The 21,871-nt window shown below is 39.3% G+C and overlaps 11 protein-coding genes across 11 annotated transcripts; 7 read left to right on the top strand and 4 right to left on the bottom strand.

Moving 5' to 3' along the window:
* Positions 1 to 710: 710 nt before the first annotated feature.
* BATDEDRAFT_25701 (uncharacterized protein) lies at positions 711 to 2,329 on the top strand (the record flags this gene model as incomplete). The annotated part of the gene is made up of 4 exons (XM_006679791.1): positions 711 to 869; positions 948 to 1,582; positions 1,656 to 1,897; positions 1,962 to 2,329. The coding sequence occupies 4 exons, from the start codon at positions 711 to 713 to the stop codon at positions 2,327 to 2,329; spliced, it is 1,404 nt and encodes a 467-aa protein (XP_006679854.1).
* Positions 2,330 to 2,644: 315 nt separating this feature from the next.
* On the top strand, positions 2,645 to 3,862 carry BATDEDRAFT_25700 (uncharacterized protein; the record flags this gene model as incomplete). Its single annotated transcript, XM_006679790.1, has 4 exons — positions 2,645 to 3,078; positions 3,335 to 3,513; positions 3,592 to 3,661; positions 3,727 to 3,862. The coding sequence occupies 4 exons, from the start codon at positions 2,645 to 2,647 to the stop codon at positions 3,860 to 3,862; spliced, it is 819 nt and encodes a 272-aa protein (XP_006679853.1).
* A 78-nt stretch (positions 3,863 to 3,940) lies between these two features.
* Positions 3,941 to 6,808, bottom strand: BATDEDRAFT_35354 (uncharacterized protein; the record flags this gene model as incomplete). The annotated part of the gene is made up of 11 exons (XM_006679912.1): positions 3,941 to 4,723; positions 4,791 to 4,870; positions 4,934 to 5,063; positions 5,159 to 5,255; positions 5,332 to 5,506; positions 5,591 to 5,746; positions 5,801 to 5,962; positions 6,057 to 6,162; positions 6,258 to 6,322; positions 6,469 to 6,736; positions 6,801 to 6,808. 11 exons carry the CDS (start codon positions 6,806 to 6,808, stop codon positions 4,018 to 4,020), a joined length of 1,953 nt encoding a protein of 650 aa, XP_006679975.1. The 3' UTR covers positions 3,941 to 4,017.
* A 267-nt stretch (positions 6,809 to 7,075) lies between these two features.
* Positions 7,076 to 8,867, top strand: BATDEDRAFT_37095 (uncharacterized protein). Its single transcript, XM_006679955.1, has 5 exons — positions 7,076 to 7,182; positions 7,272 to 7,332; positions 7,441 to 7,456; positions 7,544 to 7,909; positions 7,989 to 8,867. The coding sequence occupies exons 1-5, from the start codon at positions 7,085 to 7,087 to the stop codon at positions 8,828 to 8,830; spliced, it is 1,383 nt and encodes a 460-aa protein (XP_006680018.1). The 5' UTR covers positions 7,076 to 7,084; the 3' UTR covers positions 8,831 to 8,867.
* Positions 8,868 to 9,170: 303 nt separating this feature from the next.
* On the top strand, positions 9,171 to 10,135 carry BATDEDRAFT_35352 (uncharacterized protein; the record flags this gene model as incomplete). The annotated part of the gene is made up of 1 exon (XM_006679911.1): positions 9,171 to 10,135. The coding sequence occupies one exon, from the start codon at positions 9,171 to 9,173 to the stop codon at positions 10,116 to 10,118; it is 948 nt and encodes a 315-aa protein (XP_006679974.1). The 3' UTR covers positions 10,119 to 10,135.
* Positions 10,136 to 10,340: 205 nt separating this feature from the next.
* Positions 10,341 to 11,501, top strand: BATDEDRAFT_89816 (uncharacterized protein; the record flags this gene model as incomplete). The annotated part of the gene is made up of 1 exon (XM_006680072.1): positions 10,341 to 11,501. One exon carries the CDS (start codon positions 10,341 to 10,343, stop codon positions 11,499 to 11,501), a length of 1,161 nt encoding a protein of 386 aa, XP_006680135.1.
* A 586-nt stretch (positions 11,502 to 12,087) lies between these two features.
* BATDEDRAFT_35351 (uncharacterized protein) lies at positions 12,088 to 13,964 on the top strand (the record flags this gene model as incomplete). The annotated part of the gene is made up of 3 exons (XM_006679910.1): positions 12,088 to 12,385; positions 12,445 to 12,618; positions 12,677 to 13,964. 3 exons carry the CDS (start codon positions 12,088 to 12,090, stop codon positions 13,792 to 13,794), a joined length of 1,590 nt encoding a protein of 529 aa, XP_006679973.1. The 3' UTR covers positions 13,795 to 13,964.
* Positions 13,965 to 14,093: 129 nt separating this feature from the next.
* BATDEDRAFT_25694 (uncharacterized protein) lies at positions 14,094 to 16,302 on the bottom strand (the record flags this gene model as incomplete). The annotated part of the gene is made up of 2 exons (XM_006679789.1): positions 14,094 to 15,995; positions 16,096 to 16,302. 2 exons carry the CDS (start codon positions 16,300 to 16,302, stop codon positions 14,094 to 14,096), a joined length of 2,109 nt encoding a protein of 702 aa, XP_006679852.1.
* Positions 16,303 to 16,838: 536 nt separating this feature from the next.
* BATDEDRAFT_5714 (uncharacterized protein) lies at positions 16,839 to 17,288 on the bottom strand (the record flags this gene model as incomplete). The annotated part of the gene is made up of 1 exon (XM_006679711.1): positions 16,839 to 17,288. A coding segment is annotated over one exon (450 nt), but the record flags the coding sequence as incomplete, so codon positions are not given.
* A 2,479-nt stretch (positions 17,289 to 19,767) lies between these two features.
* On the top strand, positions 19,768 to 19,995 carry BATDEDRAFT_89817 (uncharacterized protein; the record flags this gene model as incomplete). The annotated part of the gene is made up of 1 exon (XM_006680071.1): positions 19,768 to 19,995. One exon carries the CDS (start codon positions 19,768 to 19,770, stop codon positions 19,993 to 19,995), a length of 228 nt encoding a protein of 75 aa, XP_006680134.1.
* A 123-nt stretch (positions 19,996 to 20,118) lies between these two features.
* On the bottom strand, positions 20,119 to 21,719 carry BATDEDRAFT_89482 (uncharacterized protein; the record flags this gene model as incomplete). The annotated part of the gene is made up of 2 exons (XM_006679976.1): positions 20,119 to 21,222; positions 21,284 to 21,719. The coding sequence occupies 2 exons, from the start codon at positions 21,717 to 21,719 to the stop codon at positions 20,243 to 20,245; spliced, it is 1,416 nt and encodes a 471-aa protein (XP_006680039.1). The 3' UTR covers positions 20,119 to 20,242.
* Positions 21,720 to 21,871: the final 152 nt, after the last annotated feature.

Below are 21,871 nucleotides of genomic sequence, written 5' to 3'. Positions count from 1 at the left end.
TCGGCTAATTCATCACATGAAACGCCACTTTTTATTGCCGTATTTCACGTAGAATTAAACGTTTGCATTTATTCTTTGTTTTGGAATAAACAATGGTCAAACATGTGTCATGCTTTCCTATTAGAGATTGCTTCAATAAATACACCGTTCATTATATGATGAACACTGGTTTTAAACCAAAATGATTCTTTTTTTTCCTCATTTAGCATAGCCATACATTGCACTATCACCAAGTTTGAAACCCTATTCATGCATTAAACTCGGATATTAAATCAGCTATTCTCAAGTCTACAAACTCTTGTATTCTAAAATATTGTGGGCTCTAGTTTAACAACAATTGTTGCATATATCAGGAATGTAATAACTGTTTTCATGCTAATCACTAGAAAACTAGTCAGTTTAAAAAACTATTTCCCGGTAAACCGACACCCATCGTATCACGAGGTTGGTTGTCATACGTCAACACTATTAGTATTTCATTGACGTGAATACGGCTGTAGTAAAAAGTCTGTTTTGTTTTAGTAACCCGCACTTGCTAAAACACTGTCTAGGGTTGAATCGTGTTGGTTTTGCCGACTGTGATTCTCATGGCTGCATCTTGTGGAATTCAACACGTTGAATCAGTCGCGTGGAGTTTCCTTCAGGCGCGATAAACAAACTTTGAATATCAACCAACTTCAAACTAAGCTTGTCGAAACCTATCGTCTTCAATGAAGCTACAATTGCCAACATTTCAGTATTTTTTAGTGTTTGCTGCTACTGTGTTTAGCACTGTCAATGCAAAGTATCTGCGTTTTGACAACCATCAGTTATGGAGAGTGATGCCAACCACCCCTGCCCATTCCACTATCATCTTTGACCTACAAGAGGTACGTGAATATTCAACTATCGCATCCATGTTTTGAATCATGGATAATAACTGTATCTAGTTACTCTTCAATACTTAGTCCAATGTAATAGATGTATGGAGTACCAAATCTCAGGGCGGAATGATTTTAATGAGAGTTCCTCCGACCTCCATTGATGCAGTCAAAACTCTGTTGGACAACTCCGGTATTAGTCATACCCTGGTAGTACCATCTGTTCAAGACCTTATTGACCAAGAAAAACAAGAGTTTATTCCAATGGACACCACATTGAATGAATTCACTGCAGACTTTACAAGAGTGCAGCATGAACAACAACAGGTTTTGGGTTTACCTGAAAACACTGTTTCTTCAGACATGTCAGATTCACTTTTGTCTGCATCCTTCTTTAACAAATATCACACTATTGATGAGCTGCACGAGTACTATAGAGCCCTAGCAAAAACATACCCTGACCTCGTGGAAACATTTTCGATTGGAAAAACGTATCAAGGAAGAGATATTCTCGGAGTTCATATCCATGCCAAACATAGTGTAAATCGAGTCGCGGAGCCAAAAGAAATTGTATTCCATGGTGGAATGCACGCAAGGGAATGGATTGCCCCAGCAGTGGTTACATTTATGGCTACACAATTGGTGGAGCAATACAACAAAAATACAGATGTAACGACCATGCTGGATACATTCATATACTCTATTATTCCAGTTTTAAACATGTAAGTTTAGAATGCAAAAATCAAACATTTCAAATACTATCAGTTGTCTGATTGTTTTGACACGATATACTAGTGATGGGTTTGTGTACACTCATAAAAAAGACCGAATGTGGCGAAAGACTCGTCAACCCAACAGATTCGCTTGTGTAGGAACTGATCCCAATCGCAACTGGGAGTACGCTTGGGGAACGGGTGGATCTTCAAGCAATCCTTGCAGCGAAGCATACATGGGTCCTAAACCATTCTCTGAGCCTGAACCTCGTCAAATGGCTGCCTATGTTCAATCGCGTGCACCCAATGTGATTTCCTACATTGGTAATAACACTTGAATCAAATAGATTTCCATGCATTTCTTTATAATAACACTTGAATCAAATAGATTTTCATGCATTTTCGCAGCTATGGATGTATCCTTTTGGTAATATTTGCAATCATCCAGCACCTGACAGTGCCAAACTGATGCGAGTAGGTAAAGCAGCAGTTGGTGCTTTAAAATCCGTTCATGGCACATCGTTTCAAGTGGGTCCTATTTGTGACATAATCTACCAAGCATCAGGAAGCAGTGTGGATCATATCTATGCTCGTGCCAACGTGACATTCTCTTATGCAGTCGAACTGAGAGATACTGGAAACTATGGGTTTATCTTACCTCCCAAGTATATCATTCCATCTGGACAAGAAACGTTTGCTGGAATAATTGCCATGTCGTTGCAGATTATCAAAGAAATTTCCAACCAAGTGTTGTGATTTTTGTGCATATACTGAATATGATTATGTTGATAGTTATTTACAGCCATATTCACGTAAAATGAAATACTAAATAAGTCGGAATACATAAACAGTCATGTTTGGTGTCAATCTTACTGAGCAATATTACATTTCAAGTGAATATTGCCTGACTGGCATGTATAGTTTCTAAAATATGTTAAGCTAGAATTTCAATAATTATTCAATAATTATTTATTCCGAGACAATCATGACTGAATGTTTTTAGAATTATTTTAATAAATTGGTTTAATCTTAAACTTTGAATTGTTCCGTTTTACAGTCACTTCAATTACAATGAATTCTACTCTTGCATCAGCTACTGATACTCACAATCCTATTCAAGTTATTATCAAACCATTCAGTTCCTTCAAGACACAATGTTTCTTTCCTGACCATGTCTTGGCTACCATTTCCGACATCAAATTACAACTGATACATCGTTTGGACTTGCCTACATCTTCTATAACTTCCTTTTCTTTATGCAAAGAGTCTGGCTGTTATATTCAACCGGATGTGCCATTATCGGATATTCACTCTTGTTCAACTGAAGAAACTCGTAGGTTTCCATTGGTATTGGCAGTAGTTCCTATCATGTGTGGAGGTAAAGGTGGATTTGGAAGCATGCTTCGTGCTCAAGGTGGTCGCATGGCTTCTAAAAAACCTACCAGCACCGATTCGTGTAGAGATTTGTCAGGTCGCAGAGTCAAAACTGTCAACGATGCTAAAGCGTAAGTGTTTCTGTTTTAAAACGTCATGCAATGGTTTAGAACACTTGAAAATGCGGCTGTTGTTTCCATGTTCATCACATCATGTTTTATACAAAATGAGTACAAGGATCAGTCGACACACTATTCAGTAAATGGACCACATGTCATGATACTGGTTTACTATTCATCGACATTTTTGTTTAGTCGCCCATTTTACGTGACTACGACCAATTCCAATCATCACACATGTTTAATCTATTTTTGTGTATTGGATTAGATTGGCTGCATACATTGAAAAAGAACCTGAGCGACAGAGACTAAAAAATGAAAAGATTGCTCAAAAGATTGAAAAAGGACTCAAGGAACCAGTGCAGAGAAAGATTCGATTTGACGACCCAGAATTTGAGAATGATCATGACGATACTATGGATTTGGTCAACAATGCTGTTGAACAAGGTAACACGCATGTGTATGTTTTGGTGATTTATATAACATGGCATGGATGCGGTGTTCATCTTTATTCATTATATGTAGGATTAAAACGTTCGCGATCAACTGTAAACACAAGGGCTGCTCCTGCTCCAAAGAAACGACTGGCAATGTGGTATGCTGCTTTATACATTTGTATTTCATATCCCAGTTACTAAGATCCATATGTTTTGAATCTAGGGATGAGTCGACAGATGAAGAAACAGATTCAAAGGCATCTCCGTCGTCTTCCACTGTTGAACCTGAACCTCTCAAGCATATCGAATCTTTAGACGAGCCAGAAAATCTAGCCCAGCCCAAATCTAACAAGAAATAAAAAGGAAAACAACCTGTATAGCCGATTTCTAAACATGAACACAATAAATAGTTTTGAAATCGTCTTTGTAAAGCCATTAATTTTCAAATTCAATATATTGTAAACCCATCAACACATTTATAATTGGGCTGAATCATCCAAACATGTGTATTGCTTTAGCTTGGAGTAGACATGGCAAGCGTGGGTTTGAATGGAGTAGATTCGTTTTTATGTTTGGAAGTTTCATCATTGGTATGATCATTCGTTACTGAAATACGCACTGATCGACCTGTACTTGAAGCATTTGCGGACTGGAATGATCCCAAAGAGTTTCCACTCACAACTGTCTTGTTTCTAAACGCCGATTTGACCATTGGTGTAGTGTTTGTAGACCGACGTGAAGCTGGCGATACATTGGAAAGTGCAGGTCCTGAAGATATACCAGAACGACGCACCACAGGACTCGTTTGTTTTGATGTGTGCGTGTGTTTGGATACAGTATTCCCCTCATTGTCATCCACCACATTGTTAAATCGACCATGTGACAAGAGTTTCTTTGCAGATCCAGTTGTAGATCCCAATATATGACTTTTTGAAAGAGCGTCCATGTATGTCGTTGGAGTGCCCATGTGTGTTGTACGTGCAGTTGTATGTGTCGACATCAATGTATCCGATTCAACTAGAAAATCATCCTTGGATGCACCTTCTAGATAAATGCTGGGCTGTTTGTCTGAAACTGTATCTGTCAATGTAGGCTTGACTGTATCATCTTCAAAGCGATTGATGTCAACACGTCGAAATTGATCCATCAAATCTGTGCCTTTTGAATCACGATGATGTTCAGATGCTTCTGCAGCTGCTGCAACTGACGTTTTGAGCCATCTAAACCCATATAAAGCAATATACTGTAAACATTTAGATTTAAAAAAACCGCACCAGAGTGACTTACGCTGGAGTTGGTGGTAAAGTACCCAAAAATTGCATAGTTTGATGCGATCGCTTTTCCTCTTCAAACTTTTCTCGTTCATGCTAATCATATAAACGTCAATGTCTTGTAGATTTCAACTCAAACATGATCATATCGAGATATACCTGAAGTGCAGCACGTTCCAAACCCATTCTGATTGCAGCATCTGTGAATTTACGACGTTCATTTTCCAGTTGGCTCCATTGTTCCTGAAGTTCAGTACGTTGATGTTCAGAATCTTCCATTCCAGTAGCACTATTATTATCATGCGTGTTAAAGATTGAGTTGGTATTTATACAGAGCATTGAAAATTCAAACATTTAGAAACCACGATAACAAACACAGCTTACAAGGAATCGTTTTCATCTGGTGGCGAAGCAGAAAAGTCTTGGTTTAAAGCCATTTCAAGCAAGCGTGTCTGTTCCTGAATCACTTGAGTCTGTTCATCTAATATTCCATGCATATCATTCATACATATTATTACCAATACAATGACCAAATAGTGTTGGTTGTTTGCTCTTACTATTTTGTTTGGTTAAACAGTCAACCTGAGATTTCATTTCCGTAACAAGTTCAGTTGATACACCTGTTTGAATAGATCCTAATACATTCAAGCCTTGCTCGATAGCTTCTTGTAATGGATGCTTTAGTGTATTTGGAGAATGAGCCAACATAATTTCTGGTCGCAGTTGTTGAATCTATATTCAGGTTTAAATCAATACGTTTCATGTATCTGAATTCCGAGTTCAACTATATGCAAATTCAAATGTATGACAATTTACCTGTCCAGATAAAAACTGATCTTGATGCTGTTCAATATAACCCTTCATTTCGTTGAACACTTGAAAAAGCGTTTGACGCAAACTGTCGTTTTCAGCCATGATGTGTTTTTCTCTATCTTCGTAGTTTTTGATTACAATCGAGTACATTTCTTCACTCTATAAATGATGTGAGTATTAGAAACCATGTACCATTGCATTTTAAAAGCTTACATGATCTTGTTTAAGACTCTGAGAACCGTCACCCATACTTGATGCAGATTTGATTGGATTTGCAAGAGTGATTCCAGCTTTTGCCAAAGACTTTTCAGCAACAATCTTTTGAAGTCGCTGTTGCAATCGTCCAAACTCGAGTGTTTTCCGCTTCAATTCATGCTAAACGTGCATGACCGCAATATACACATTCATATCAAGCAAATTAGATGAACACGTTGATGTATCAACAACAAACAGTAGAATGGAACCTTACAGCATATTGAGCCTTTGAATATTGTTGGGCAGTTAAAGCAGTTTTAAGTTCTTCTTTTACAGCAGCAAGTTTGGCAATAGTCGAGTCTGTTGTTTTGGTAGCGGATCTATAACAATAGTATTCATCAGTACATTGTAATGATACAGGTTTTGGACAAGACAGAGTTTAATACTACAAGATGTGAAGAATATAACAATTTACGATAATTTGTTTTTGAAGCTTGCGATTTGCCGTTTAAGAGATTCTTCGGTTGCTTTGAAACGATTCTATTGAAGAATGGATTTGTATTAAATCGAGCGTGAAATGACAAAATCCGGACAGATTTGAAGAATATAAAATCATATAAAATCATAGAATATCAGAATGAATTCAACATATTTTGCAAGACAATCCAGGCTTGAAATCAACATACGATTGAAGCAGAGAGAGCATCGTTGTCTGTCATCAAGTAATGCAGTCTTTCTTGCATATCGGTTCGAAACGACGAATCTCTTTGTCGTTGCTGAAGAAGACTGAATATGCAAGCAACAATAGTTTTTACTCTGTCATGAGATTCTGCAGTAACATTGAAACAAAGAGAGTCTGATAATCCAAGACCAATGAGTTCTCTATTGACATAGATGATAGTGTTTTCCAGATCTGCAAGTTGCTGGAATGAAGGAACATGCGAATCGACTTGACTAATTAAGCGATACAATTCTGTTATTTGAATAGTTATTCTATGATGACACACAGTAACGATACCTATTCATGTGAGTGTTGTATTTATAGACAAAGTTGATTATTAGAATAAAAATGACAATTTCATGAAATGATTTTTGGTGATTTTTGGTGAACAGGAAATGAGTTTATTGCAAGCCAATTTGTATGAATATTTAAACTTGAAAATGGATTTAATTCTATTTAATTCTGTTTAATTCTATTATTCAACTTGAATAACTAAAACTTGCATTTTTACAAGAATCGCATTTAAAAATCAGTTTTAAAGTTTCAACTATTTGACATTAAATTCTGATTCGATTTTCACAATGGGCGGCATCGTATCGAGTCTTGTTACTTCCACAGCTTGTTGCTTTGGTCAGGCTGCTCTCTCCTGCTGTTGTGCTAATTTATGTGGTGCAACAAGGTTTGTGTTTTAGTCATTCCACTTCAGCACTCATGTTTTACTATTAGCAACTATTCATTCACTTTCTGTACTGACACTTGTGTGTTTAGTTCTATTGCATCCAGAGTCGGATACTCTATGATGTTCATGATGACTGCTGGACTTTCTTGGGTTGGTTTTTTGATCATCTATTCTTGTAAAACTTTCAGTCCTGCAGCTAATCATTCCATGAAAACTAACCTTGTATTTCAATGGTTCATCACTTGTTTGGGTTGATAGCTGATGCTGACAGATTGTAAGCTACAGAATATGTTTTGTTTCTTATTGTCTTGCAATCTAAACTCACCTTCTCTGATATTTGGATTAAACTATTTGCTATTAGGGGCGGAGAAAAAACTAAAAGATATAAGTTATGGCTATTTGGATTTGCAATGTCCGCAGGGAGAATGTCATGGTGTTTTGGCTGTTTATCGTATATGTCTTGCCACATCCTTGTTTCATATGATTATGGCTGCATTCATGTATAAAGTGAGAAGCAGCAGAGATTGGCGTGCACATGTTCAGAATGGATATTGGGCTTGGAAGTTGCTGGCATGGGCTGCTTTGATTGTTGCTGCATTCTTTCTTCCAAATGGATTTGTTATGGGATGGGGATCGTACATTGATATGCCTGGTGCTGCTATTTTCATTCTTGTGCAAGTAGTTCTGCTTGTTGATTTTGCATACACATTTAGTGAAACTCTTTTGGGCAAGTTGATTCAATGCATAGATTCAATCTAGAACCAATTATATATACCATTCACTAATACTCTCCAAATGATCAATAGCATGGTGGGAAGAGCATGAAGATAAACGATATCTTGCGCTTCTTGTTTCGGTTACATTCGGATCATATATTCTATCACTTGTAGCAACCATCATCATGTATCTTTGGTTTGGTGCGCCAGGCTGTCAGCTGAATCAATTCTTTATTTCTTTTAATCTTATTCTGTGCATCATTACATCTGTGTTGTCAGCCATGCCGCAGATTCAAGAGGCAACACCCAAAAGTGGATTAGCACAAGCATCTATGGTGACCATTTACGCTACGTATTTGGTAGCATCAGCACTTGTAAGCATGCCGGCAAGCAAGGACGAAAACGGTGTGTTGCATTGTACGCCTCCACTCACCAATTTGGACAATACTCAGACCACAACGCTTGTGATTGGAACCCTATTTACGTTTCTTGCTTTGGCATACAGTGCATCTCGTGCTGCTACTCGACCCAATTTTATGAATGAAAGCGGAGATGGTGGTGACAGATCGTCACATTTGTATGCTGCGGTCGAGAGCGGAGCCTTTCCAGCCAGTGCATTGGATGCTGACGATGACCCTGACAGATCTCACTCCACTCCATTTGGAACTTATCGACCTCCAGTTGATGATGAGGTCGAGGCAGTACGATACAGTTATATGCTTTTCCATCTTATTTTTGTAGTTGCGTCCATGTATCTAGCCATGCTTGTCACAAATTGGGATACTGTAACGATTACCAAGGATGATTTTGCAGTTGTTGGAAAGAGTTATGCAGCAGCTTGGGTTAAGATTGTCAGTGGATGGCTGGTGTTGATCGTGTATGCCTGGACATTGGTTGCACCAATCATATTACCTGATCGTCACTGGGATTAAAACCTAATAAAATTGTTAGTAGTATAGTTAGGGCACCAAATGATACCAGGTATTTTAGCCAATATCCCTTGGTAAACCTATGAATAGTTTTTGAGAATGATAAACGCCTGTGGCATCAACTTTGATTAGAGTTGTTAGAGTAGACATACGGGCAGAGATTGGTGGTGGTTTGGTTGTGCTAAACTCATACTGAGTGCTTGTTTAATTGAGATTGAAACTGACATTTTAGCTGATATTTCCTAATAAAATCGATGGAAAATTGTTGAAATGATTGTTACCTCCGACATCAACTTTGTTTAAAATCATTAAGCACCACTTTATTTTTTTCTATTTTAAAAAAATGAGTCAATACGACAAAAACGAACTCAAAGCTGTGGGATTGAAAATAGAAACTGTCAAAGCAAGAAAGTTGGAACTTCAGAAGAAAGCAAGGAGACCAGAAGGACTTACTACTGACGAACAAGTGGAGTTGGAGGATTTTGATTGGAAAGAAACTCTTCAGGAACTCAAAAAGGACGAGAAATACTGGAAAGAACTCATCAAATTAGCGACCAAAGAAGAGCCAAAGGAAGAGAGCAAGTCTTTTCGAGAAGCTGATGACAAGTGGATTTCAAGTATTACTTCCATCAACACCACTTACAGAGAATGGACAACATTTGATTTGGACGATTCTATCAATCCTTCAGAGCATTTTTATTCTCGTTTGAAACAGTCTGTCTCTTTGGTTCATATGAGGTATGAAGCCGGTCGTCGCTTTATTCTCAACGATTTTCTTCTGGATGTTCTATATCGTCCTGAATTCAAAGAATCACTCAGAATCTTCCCAGAAATTCAAATGGAGGTTTCAAAAACAGTGGGAAACAAGAAACGAAAAATCACTGGGAATACTGATTACACAATTGGACTTGGAAAAGGATACGATATTTTCAGCAAAGCACCTCCAAAAGAACTTCACTTGATTGCTATCGAAGCAAAGACTAGTTGGGATGAAGATGATTACTGGCAATGTGTTGCTGAAACAGCTACTCTTTACAAATCAAGAAAAGATGCCGGGAAGACAAAATGTAGCGTATGGGGAGTGTTGTCTAATGCTGCTGATTGGCAATTTATCTTTATTGATGAACAGGGGCTTTTGTGGACTTCTCGAAAGATTTTGATTAACCTTCGTTCTTTGGACGAAGAACAAGTTGTCAAGGTCTATAGATTCCTGTATTTTCTTGTGAAAAGTTGTTTTGGTGCGTGTACACCCAATCTCACACCTTCTTCGTCATATGATATCATCGAATAAACATCGCTTTTAATAATACTATTTGCTACTCCATACAAATTCATTTTACTGGAATAAGAACTTTTGAGATTTGATACACCACAAAATAATATTCCTCTACTAGGGAAATTACAAAAATCTATAGAATTGACCAATTCTTTTAGGACTTTTGCTCGCTATCGTCTATACTATAAGTTGGTATCAAAATTTCCCAGATTTAAGCACTGTACACTGACTTTTAATATGTTAAAAGACCGTATCCCCAAGATTCTGATAGTCAAGAGTGCGCCAATGTTCCTCGAACAAAGTCTTCAACCCTTCATTCTCGACAATTTGCTCGATGTCTCTGCCAAGTGTTTCATTCCTCCTTCTGAATTCAAGGCACGACGTCAAATCACAAGCTGCGTAGGGGAACCAGATCATTTAATGACTAGAGATGGAGAGATTGTTGCCATTGTTGAAGAAAAGGGCAATTGGACCTTGCCTATCAGTGATATCGTCAATTCATACGACACAGAAAGGACACGTGTGTCTGCTCTTAATCAACTCTACCACTATATGCGATTGAACCACAGACAATATGGGATTCTGTCGTCATACGAAAACACCTGGTTTGTTTATCGAAATCAAGAATGTGCCGTTTGTGAAGAACTTCAAGTTCATGAAACTTTGTATGTTTCCGAGGGAATCTCCTTTACTGCTCAAACTCCCACTGTCCAGCAATGCTTATCGTATTTCAACAGCATCGTCAATCACAATCATATGGATTCTCCCCCCGCATCAAAGCGTCCGTCTAGAGCTAGTTCTGCTACCCAAATCTCTCGACCAAGTAGTACTAGAGTATCTCCGCGTGCTAGTCTCTCCAGAGGATGCAGTTCTTTGTCGTCTGGAATTCAAATCAACGAGCAACCCCAAGATTTTGATGTTGATGATTTCAAATTTGATACAGTTCTTGGTGAAGGAAGAAGCAAAGTGTATTTGGATTACTATGGATCTAGCCGTATTGCTCTCAAGGTTGCTGATATTGCCAAGCACGGAGAAATGCTTCCAGAATTGCTGAATGAGGTTTCTGTGTATGAACAGCTATCGGGGCTACAAGGGAATGGCATACCTAGATTCGTTTGTCATGGGTTTGTGGAGGACGTTCTGTACTGTGTAGGTGTTTCTATCTGTGGTACGGTGGCCAATGGATTCACTGAACAGCAAAAGCAGAAGTTGTTGGAAACACTCGAAAGCATTCACGAGGCCGGTATTCTACATAACGATATCAAAAAGGAGAATATCTTGATTGATGAATCTGGGAATCCATATATCATTGACTTTGGCTTCTCTACACGAAATTGCTCCCCTGCTGCTCGAATGGAAGAAACAAACTTGCTCCTTAGTCTGGTTGAAAATACTTGAGATAGTACATTTGGGTTGGAATGAATTAGACAATTATTTGTATGAATAAAGCACCGAGTCTTGACCATTATATTTGACATTGATTGTCCATGGCATTTTAGCATAAATCACCTGTCACAAGCGAGATCAACTCCAGACACTTTGAACAACTTTTAGCAGAGAGCATCTACCAAGAAAAGTGGTATCATTCAGTGCCCTATCTATACTACTATTGTTTTTTACATTTTCCACTGTTCAATACATACTGCGGTACTATTTCAAGTATTCCAAAACCAACTTGTAAATCAGACAATTGAAGATGAGTTTCATTTACGAAATATACATTTTTGAATCAACAAAACGACACATTTACTATTGAATCTGGTTTAAACCGTTCAACAATAATATCGCGAAATGCAGTTTTGTATTGTGTAACAACTCTTGCTGACATTCTAATAAAAATGAGTTTGTAAGCCTGCAATTGCAACAATATCAATCAAGTCAATTTTCAACAAGAATATTCGATTTATTTTTATTCCAACAAAATCAAGGAAATCGCAACACAAGTGTTCCATTTTGCATTTGCTGAGATTTGGTTGTTGATAACATGAGCGATTCAACTCATATTCCTGTTATTGAATCGAGGAGACCAAAACCTTCTGTCACTGCAAAGTGTCCAAACTGTTCTGTAGTCATTGAATTCTATCTTCCTGCCACTCCAGCTTATGCCTTTTCTGTTTATAGAGTGGTTTGCTTTTCTTGTAGAGAGACTTGTTCTATTCCAACTTCTGCTGTTCAACAGACTCCATCTGTTTCTGCTAAAAAAACTACAAATGCCTCGGACCAATCTACCAACAATGCTTCCAGTCGCAGACCAAAAACTACTCTTGGAAAAACCGGTTCAGGTAATTGTAAAACCTTGAAAAAGGATGATTCTTGTCTTCTAATTTCATGATTGATTTAGATGACCATCCAATCGATATGGAATATTATGATTTGTTGGAGATTCCTGCTACGGCGTCTAGTGCTGTCATCAAAAAGGCGTATTATCTCAAGGCTATGAAGTGTCATCCTGATAAAAACTTGGACAATCCATTGGCTGAAGAAATGTTTAAACAAATATCTGAAGCTTATCAAGGTACAGACTTGATGGTTCATGTGTATCCAGAAAAACTATACTAATGTTTAAATTTTAGTCTTGTCGGATCCACAGCGTCGTTCATTTTATAATATTCATGGAAAGGCTGCTGCAGTGGGTTCTGAAGGATCTGTGTTTGTCGATCCAGAACAATTCTTCAGACAACAGTTTGGTGGTGATATGTTTGTTGATATCATTGGTGAAATATCCATTGCTCGGGATTTTAAAGACGTCATGGCTGCAAAAGATCCATCCAAATCTAATGACTTGACCACTGACTCCAACTCTTCTACAATCAACTCGGGAACAGAAGTTCCATCTACAGATGCTACCACTCAAGCCAAACAAGATTCGGCATTGATGTACGAACAACGTCGTTTGATTCGTAAAGAACGTATTCAAAAACTGTCGCATAATCTTGTTGCCAAGCTTTCGCTTTACACTGATGCGTTTCCATTTCCTGATCCTACTTCTTCTCCACCTTTGGGGATCTCTTTGAATAGCTTGGCAAACGAATCACTCAACACGTTTCGTGCTTTATCTACTATCGAAGCTCAACAACTTGCTTTAGAAAGCTATGGACCCGAATTGTTGAGAGCGATTGGATTCACCTATGTTTTAAAAGCTGATCAGTGGATTGCCAAAATTGCTGCAGAGGATGGGGGTGCTGTGCTATGGCATCGAGTATGGGGACTTGGGTCTCGAGTAAGCGGAGCTATCAAAGAAAAAACTCACATTTTAAACGAGACGGTCGGGACGTTTCGTACGGCTCTAGATCTGCAAAGCAAATTCACCAAACTTCAAGAAATGGATAAAAAAACAAAAAAAACAGGTGAAGGAGGTGAAAAGACTGTTGATGAGGACGTCGAAGTCGAACTGACACCTCAGGAGCAAGAACTCCGCACGCAGTTGGAATATGAAGCGGCAACAAAGGGACTAGAAGCTTTGTGGAGAGGATCCAAATTAGAAGTTGAATCTGTGCTACGCGATGTATGCGACGATGCTCTCGGAGATGCACCTGGTGTGTCGACCGAGTTACGTAAACGACGTGCTGATGCTTTGCGGATCTTGGGTCAGGTTTATGAAACCGTTGGTATTGCTGCTGCTGCCAGTTCCGTGCCCAATACTTCCACTGGCACATCTAGCCAACAGCCTCCATTGCCTCCTCAAAAATAGTGTTTCCCGTACCCTACCATTTTTATATTCACCACCTGTTTTGATATTGCTATTCCGTATTTTATGTTGCTACTACTTTTTGGAGAGTATTGCTATACTACCGAATACAACAATCATTGCTATTTTTTCCAAATCAATAAAATAATTGAGCTATTGTATGTTCTACCTCTAATTTCCATTGGATAGCTTTCAAGTTTAAAAAACAAATTATCTTGGTAAATAAGGTTTTAATAGTTGAATAAACATGGCAGATGCCACAATAAGCCTTGTAGAGAATTGAACGAGTTCCATATACGACATTACCAACCACCCGACTCGTCTTGAAATGTGTCCCATGGATTGCTAGTTCCGGTAGATAGACTAGCTAGTTTTGCTTTGGGCGATGGCGTGTCCAGTTCAACCGGATCATCATGAGAATGACCACCACTTGTAGCATGGCTTAATTTCATTTCCATCTGTTCACTTAATGATAAAGCAGATACATTGCCCACCTCGGTCTTGTCATTCGTGTCGGGAGGTGGAAATGAAGCAAAATCAGCTACATGAGCAGGTGTAGGAATTTGATCATTTGAAGTAGTTGTAAAAGAAATCGGAGGTGATAACGAATCTCTCCTACTAGGCAAATCATCAAATGATTCGTCAATAAGCGATCCAGATTTGGGTCTCAATGTAGGTACAATAGTACTTTTGGGTCGACCAGGTAGAGGTGGTGCAGGCATACTCACTGGTAGTGTACCAGAAGTAGCATGAATCGTATCGGATTTGCTATGACTTACAACGGCTCCCAATCGAGCTTGAAGAGACGTCGATGGAGCATTCGCAGTAGCTACAGATGCAGCAGCGCGTTGAGAAAGTCCAGTCGATCCATCTGCACTTTCTTTTGGTAAAGGAGCAGTACCAGCAAAAGCTGGTTTTGAGTGCTGTGTAGTGGGTGTTCCAACTGAAGTCCGTGTTCCCATCTGTTTCATATGTTCATTGATTGCAGTCCACCAATCCGCACTTTCAACCATGGTTTTCCCCTTGAATTTGTGTTTGATATCTCGTCCAAACATACCCGAGTTTTTCCCAACAAAAACAATGTCTTCGGGATCTTTGTCGCTAAGATTAAGTGGAAGCAAGGTGTATTCTGCCAAATCAAGCGTCAGCTCAGGCATTTCAAGTATGGAATCAGCCGAAAAATCCGGTTTGTTGCCAGTAGGAGAGAATGGACCGCCTGCAGATGAAGTGTCAGAATGCGTAGCTCCTATGGGTGTTGATGAAAGTGGTGGCAGAGTATGCAGATATCCAGAAGTGGACAGGACAGCATTGACGGGCCGATAGGATCGTTTAAACACACCTTCTTTGCGCAGTAGCGATCCTTGTCGAACAACGCGAATGGCAAGATCGTCACATCCGTCATAGATGATGTTTGCAGGATCAACCAAGGGCACATTGTCTTGGTCAATAAATCGATCACAGTTGCTTGCTCTAAAAATTGCCCAGTCTTTATCTGCCTCCATTGTATCCAATAACTTGGCCATATCTCTGGATTGATCCAACCTTCTGGTATAATTTGAAGTTTGCCATTCGTAAAAAGATGCTAAACCAACACGAATATTCTGTACAATCACCTTTTCAAATGCAGCAAATGTGTCTTGCTGTTGACCCAGTTTGGAGCGATAGTACTCTTGCTTTTTGTTACACTGGACAATATGTTTTCTTAAAGTCATATCAGCCAGCCACGGATCTCTTGGCACATCTTTAGGAACATCGCCCATGCTACCCTCTTCATTACCTTTCCATTGTAACCGCATCAAGGAAGCGCGCACATTGGCAGATAGCTTTACAAATGTGTCCAGATCATATTTCATCTCCTTATCCAATAGTCCCCAGTCCTTATCTGCATCAGCAATCTTTTTACGTATTTCAGCCAACAATTCTTTTAAAATGGGAAGTAATTCAGTTTCGACTAATTCAGCACCCCTAGTATGTTCTTTTGATATTTTGGATTGGGATTCGGTCATGTCTTTGAGAAGGGTTTGAAACGACTCGGTTGGGTCAAAAAGACCCAACATATCTTTATCGAGCTGAGTGACGGACAGTTCTTTGGAGCATTTGGATACAGATTCTGACAAACGACGCTCCTGTTCAGCTACCACTTCTAGGTACCTGATGAGTTTATAGACTATTTTAGACCATCCATTCATCCGTTTTAAACATACCTAATCGTCATGCGAATCAAGTATCAGTATGGATCTGTCTAAACTTTTAAACTCATTTTCAACCCATGCACCCAGACAATAGAATAACCATGACACATACATCAGTGGCAGACAAAGGAACCAGTCCTTGAGAAGGGTTGTCAGCAAACGGAGCCTTTCCTTTTGGGTTCTTGGTAAGGGTTTCTCTAGGGGTGGACGACTGGGACAAGACAGCAGGTAGAGACGTTTCAGTGCTGTGAGTCTCCAGTGAATGTATGGGAGATTGCAGAGAGTCGAATGGGGTGAATCCATCGCTGTAAGAATTCATTGTTCAAGGAGAGAATCAGCACAAGAAATCAGTCGAATTTATCATTCAAACAAGGACTGGTTTATTAGGTTTCAAGAATCAAAAGGTTAAAGAAGCATAAACGACAAGGCTGCTGTTGCCATGACGACAACAGCAGTGACTGCGTAGATGGATTTGGGTTGACTGGTGCTGCTCTGAGATGGAGGCTTGAAGTCTTTGGTGGGGTTCTCAAACTGAACTGTATCAGACTCGGGTGTGATGTATACTTTTGCCATTGCATTCGATAGTTCTATTGCTACCAGTTGATGATGGAAGTTATGCTTGGCTGGAGGTGCTCCATCAACCCACCACGCACTGCAATCAAACTCTGAGTTGCAAGTCTTCATCATTCCCTCCCATGACTTGTCAAATACCTTGCGGAGTGTGCTCTTCATCTCTTGGTCATTGGTGAACTGATACAGGAATGTTAGTCCACGAACAAATCCTCCCTTGTATGGCATTTGGTTGCTTGCTGGAGTGCGTGATAGTGAATCGCCTTCTTGACAATCGCCTCGTTGGTCTTCGCACAGATCTCTCAAGACTCCATCTTGAGAGTAAATCTCAAGCATTGTTGGGAGATACTTGGCTGCATCCTTGATGTATTGCTCATTCTTTGTAGCCTTGTACATATATGCTAATCCTCCCAAAAGTAAACCAGAGTTGTACGAATACTCCTTTGAGTTTATACTGCAATCCGATGCGTCCACTCCGTCGTAAACATGATACTTTTCTGAAATCAATCCTGACTTGAGCATCCATTTGTAAATCTTCTCTGCAACTTGAACATACTTTTTATCCCCCGTTACAATCGTAAGCTGGGATGAAAGCACCATATGCTGCACGTTTGTAATGACAGATTTGTATTCTTTGTTTTTACCGCTGTTACGATCTCGCGACCAGTATATACCACCACCACACTTGTCATTATACTGCTCCATCACAGAGTTATAGGTATTGATTGCGGTTTGAAGATAAGTAATGGCTCTTGATCGAGGCATGAGAGCATCCTTTCCAAACATTTGGGCACATGTCAGGGCTAAACACAATGTTAGATTCTAATTTCAAATGATTAAACTATACATCACTATAAACTTACAGGCCATGGCATACCACTCGATATCGTCGTTCCATCTACCAAGCAATGTTGCACTGACAGATTGATCTGGACCTAGAAAAGTTCCCAACTCGAAGTTATTCACCTCCAAATTAGACAAGGACACATTGGATAAAGCATTGGTGAGAATGATGTTGAATTGATCGTCATTGGTGTTGCGTGCGTACTCTCCCATAGACCCCCACAGTACACCTGATTCCCACCACTGACAACCATGTATATCCGCTCGACCTGACTCGGGAACAGTACCAAGGTAGCTTGGCTTGTAGAAGCTCATAAGATTAGTTGCAATGCCTGTACATGTTTTCTTGAGTCCTAGCACATCAGATGGATCCGATGTAATTCCAGCATTAGTTAAAGTGGCCGTGGATGCAAGAATAAACAATACTGTCGAACGAATTTTTGATTGCTTTAATGTTGGATTTTCCATGTTTGAACTGGTTCCGGAATGTTTGCAGTTGTATTTCTTTAAATTGGTTCCAAGAATTGTGGCATTGTGTTGATTATAAGTAAACTATTAGGGGCTGTTTCGTTTGACTAGCCGCTTGAATTATCCTCAAAGCAAAGTGTTTAGGGTTGATGAGATTGAAACTCCAACACAGCAAAAGGAATTTTACCATATTATCCTATTTGTCAATACTAGGGATGGTTGAAGCTAAAAGCATTTATTGGTATGGTGGCCTACCTGATAAACCACCCCAATCCCTTACAAAATCAGTACTGCGGTGTTGATTAGGACGTGGCTTTGTAAAGCGGCCTTGTAATCTGATCTTTGGTTCATAAAGTATGTTTCACAGCTGGCAACAGTCGAAATGTGTGAAATAGTTTAATGAAATTTACGTGAGCTTTTTTAAATGCATGATACACTAATAGTGATGGGTGTAGGTATTCTTTCAATCACATTTGTATGTGGTTGAATTCAGAGTTGTTTCTACAGCCCACCATCCAATCCACAACTCCCTTTTGAAATCGAGGGATTTTAGGACCAGGTTTATATAGGGCTGAAGTTTGTGTCACCATCAAAAATAAAAGTTCAAGGGCTCACATACAGTTTAAACTCGTACATGATATAACGATGCAATCAAACGTACACGGCACCATCAACGTCTGGGTACTAAAGTTTGGTCTTTTGAGCGACAAGTAGCATGAGTTTCTTGAAATGGTTCATCTCTTAGTTTGCTCAATGGGTTGTCCATTCTCATGGCCGCGTCACCATCTTATCAAGTATCAGACACTAACCCTTTTTTAGCTGCTAATCTTCTACAAAGCTATGTAGTAACCCTTGTGAAAATGGCCAGACATTACTGATCAAGCCCCAGCACCAAATTTAACAGTCGATGCATTGTGTGTCCTTGATCCACCCACAAGTGTCAACTGGATTCATAGCTAAAAACGGAGTGAGAATGCTTGTCTGTATTCAACAGCCCAACTTTATCATGTTTTGAGAATATTCTGATGACATCAAGCAGACTGCAGTTGCAATATCTCAACCGTAAATATTCCGTTTGTAAAATTGTGCAGTTGCTTTAAATTAGCATAAACTAGGTTGAACGCAAGGATCTCGCGTCAAAACAAGATCAATACCAAACTTGGCAAACAGTCGCCGCTAAACCAACGAGGGACGTTGTTTTATGTTGAATTGAGAAACTGTAAGCTGGTCGTGTCGTTGTTGCGGTACAGAAAACAAGAGCGATACATGTTCATGGCATTCAATCAGCGCTCCTTTTCTCCAACCCAAATATTGGACGACTGGCATAGAAGCAACTGTTGCATTCCCAAGATTTGCAGTCTTTATTCTGTTGAACTAGAACGCACGGTATTTTATAATACACCGAATGAGCTTTACAGTGTTATTGACAACAGAGCAGTTGGACCAAATATCTGGGTTGCGATGAGTTTGGTTTTGCGCTTCATAGGGTTGGCATGTTTGAAGACTGACCAATAAAGTTGTAAATGCTTTGATATTTTAAAGCTTTTTGATCAATGATATGAAGCACTTTCTAGTGCTCATTTGATTCTAAACATATCATTTCAGATAGCAACTGTCTCATTAGACATGGTTTGTCAATCGATTAATGAATATCAGTATTGCAAGATACAGAGTTTTGTATTATTTATTTTTTGAAATACACAAGCCGTTTTTAGTGTATTTCAAAAAATAAATACAAGCGGTCGATTTTACACGGATACATCAATAACAGAACAGTTATCAAGTACAGCAGTGTGTCAAAAGCCCTTTATCCACGAAATAAAACGACACAGACTTTTGTAATCTAGTTATATAAATAGCCATTGCAAATCAGGTTGAATTCAGGATATATACTTTTTGAGCAATGAAACTCGATACAGCTATTTTCAAGATTGCGATTTTGTCATGGACATTTGCCGATGTTTCGAGTACTCCTGTTTTTGGTGCAGATGCGAGCGATTCTGATCAAGTCTCGACAACTCTTGCCTCATCAACTAGTCTTCCTACTCCTGAATTTACTCAACATTCCAGTAGCACTCAACCTCGTACTGATCAATACGGACATGACGAGGACTACTATAACGATTGGTGAAATGGCATTGTTTTGAAATAAAGTATCAACTCAAACTTTCAATAATAATTGGTTTGCCATTGTTGTTTCAAGAATGGATAGACATACTAAATACTGCAAAAGTAGATTGACATATTTTCAAGATTAATCAAGGAGTGTAAAGACGAGGTTTATTCAATCAGATTCAAGGATTGAAGCCTTGACAGGAATGTAAATTTTTCAAAACAGTAGACATAATTGGAGTATTTCAAAAGGTTACAAGACTCGATTAAAAAAGCGAGATAACAACCATGGTAGTGATGACTGATACACCTAGGAAGCTATAGGCATATATCGAGTCTGAGAATGCACCTGAATTTTGAATAGCCTTTTGAACATCTGTTGTGGGGTTAGTAATGGGAGCATCGCCAAATGGATTAGGATTGATATATACAGCCGCCATTGCATTTGCTAATTCTAAAGCAACAATCTGGTGATGGAAATTGGGTACTGCTGCAGGTGCACCACTCAACCACCATGCACTGCAATCATAAGTGGCTGCATTACAATTCTTCATCATACTATCCCATGACGCATCAAACAATGTCTTTATCGTTGCTTTTGTCTTTTGGTCAGTCGTAATAACGTAGACGTACATGAGTCCTCGAATAAGCGCTGTTTTGTATGGAACTTGATTGGTAGCTGGTGTACGCGACGTGGATGTACCTTCTGTGCACGGTCCTGTACCACCCTCGCACAGATCTTGAAGAATATTGCCTTTCGAGTATATCGCTATTGTGGCCGGCAAGTATTTCACTGCATCGTTCAAGTACTGGATGTTTCCAGATGCCTTGTGCATGTATGCCAGACCACCAAGTAACAATCCTGCATTGTATGAAAATTCACGTGCATCCTTGACACATCCAGCAATAGAAAGACCATCCAAGACATGGAAATCGGGTGTAATCAGACCAGATGTTTGCAACCACTTGTAAAGTGTGTCTGCTGTGGCCATATATTTAGGGTCGCCAGTTATGATTCCCAACTTGGCTGAATGCACCATCATTTGAACGTTTGTAATGACAGATTTGTAATCTTTGGTGTCCGCACGAGTACGATCTCGGGACCAGAAAATACCACCACCGCAAGTGGTTGGGTCATGCTGTTGCATAATTTCATCATAAGTGTTGATGGCAACTTGCAAATAGCTCATAGTTTTTGATCTGGGTAAAAGTGCAGTTTTGCTAGTAAGCTCCGCAAACGTGAGTGCTACAGATTACAACGAGTGAGTAAACTAAACATAAATGATAAAAATACAACACACACTTACTTGCTAGACCATACCACGCAATATCATCATTCCAACGACCAAGAAGAGTGGCGCCAAGACGTTGATCAGCACCCAAAAACGAACCAACTTCTTTCGAGTTGACTTGTGTATTTGAAATGGAACCATTGGACAGTGCGTTGGTGACGATAGGAACAAACTGCAAGTCTTTAGTGTATCGAGCGTACTCTCCAAACGCACCCCACATGACACCCGACTCCCACCATTGTCTACTTTCAATTCCATCTGAACCAATGTCAGGAATAGCACCTCGGCGATCGGGCTTATAGTTTGCTATTAAATTGGTGGCAATTCCAGCACAAGTTTTCTTTAAAGTTTCCACATCGGACGGAGGAGAGTTGATTGCAGCAAAAATTACAGGGAAAAATGAGGTGAGCAATGCCAACGTTGCTACAAGAAATGGTTGTTGCAGTTTCATGACGGATTGAATCTAGAGTTAGCTAGCTCTATAGAAACTACGAGTTGTAAAGATTTAAAAAGATTCGTGGGAGGATATTTTAGTGTTTATAAAACTTGTGAAAGTATACGTTTGCCAGCTGGTGTCGCGTATAGGGCTGGAAAGGCTGTTCA

Source organism: Batrachochytrium dendrobatidis (assembly GCF_000203795.2).
Source record: "Batrachochytrium dendrobatidis JAM81 unplaced genomic scaffold BATDEscaffold_8, whole genome shotgun sequence".
Lineage (NCBI taxonomy): Eukaryota > Fungi > Chytridiomycota > Chytridiomycetes > Rhizophydiales > Batrachochytrium > Batrachochytrium dendrobatidis.
This window is presented reverse-complemented; position numbering and strand designations above follow the sequence as displayed.

Coding starts and splice junctions, on each gene's coding strand:
- BATDEDRAFT_37095 (XM_006679955.1), top strand. CDS start 7,085: ATGGGCGGCATCGTATCGAGTCTTGTTACTTCCACAGCTTGTTGCTTT. Junction 7,183..7,271: donor AATTTATGTGGTGCAACAAG/GTTTGTGTTTTA, acceptor TTGTGTGTTTAG/TTCTATTGCATCCAGAGTCG. Junction 7,910..7,988: donor ATTTAGTGAAACTCTTTTGG/GCAAGTTGATTC, acceptor AATGATCAATAG/CATGGTGGGAAGAGCATGAA.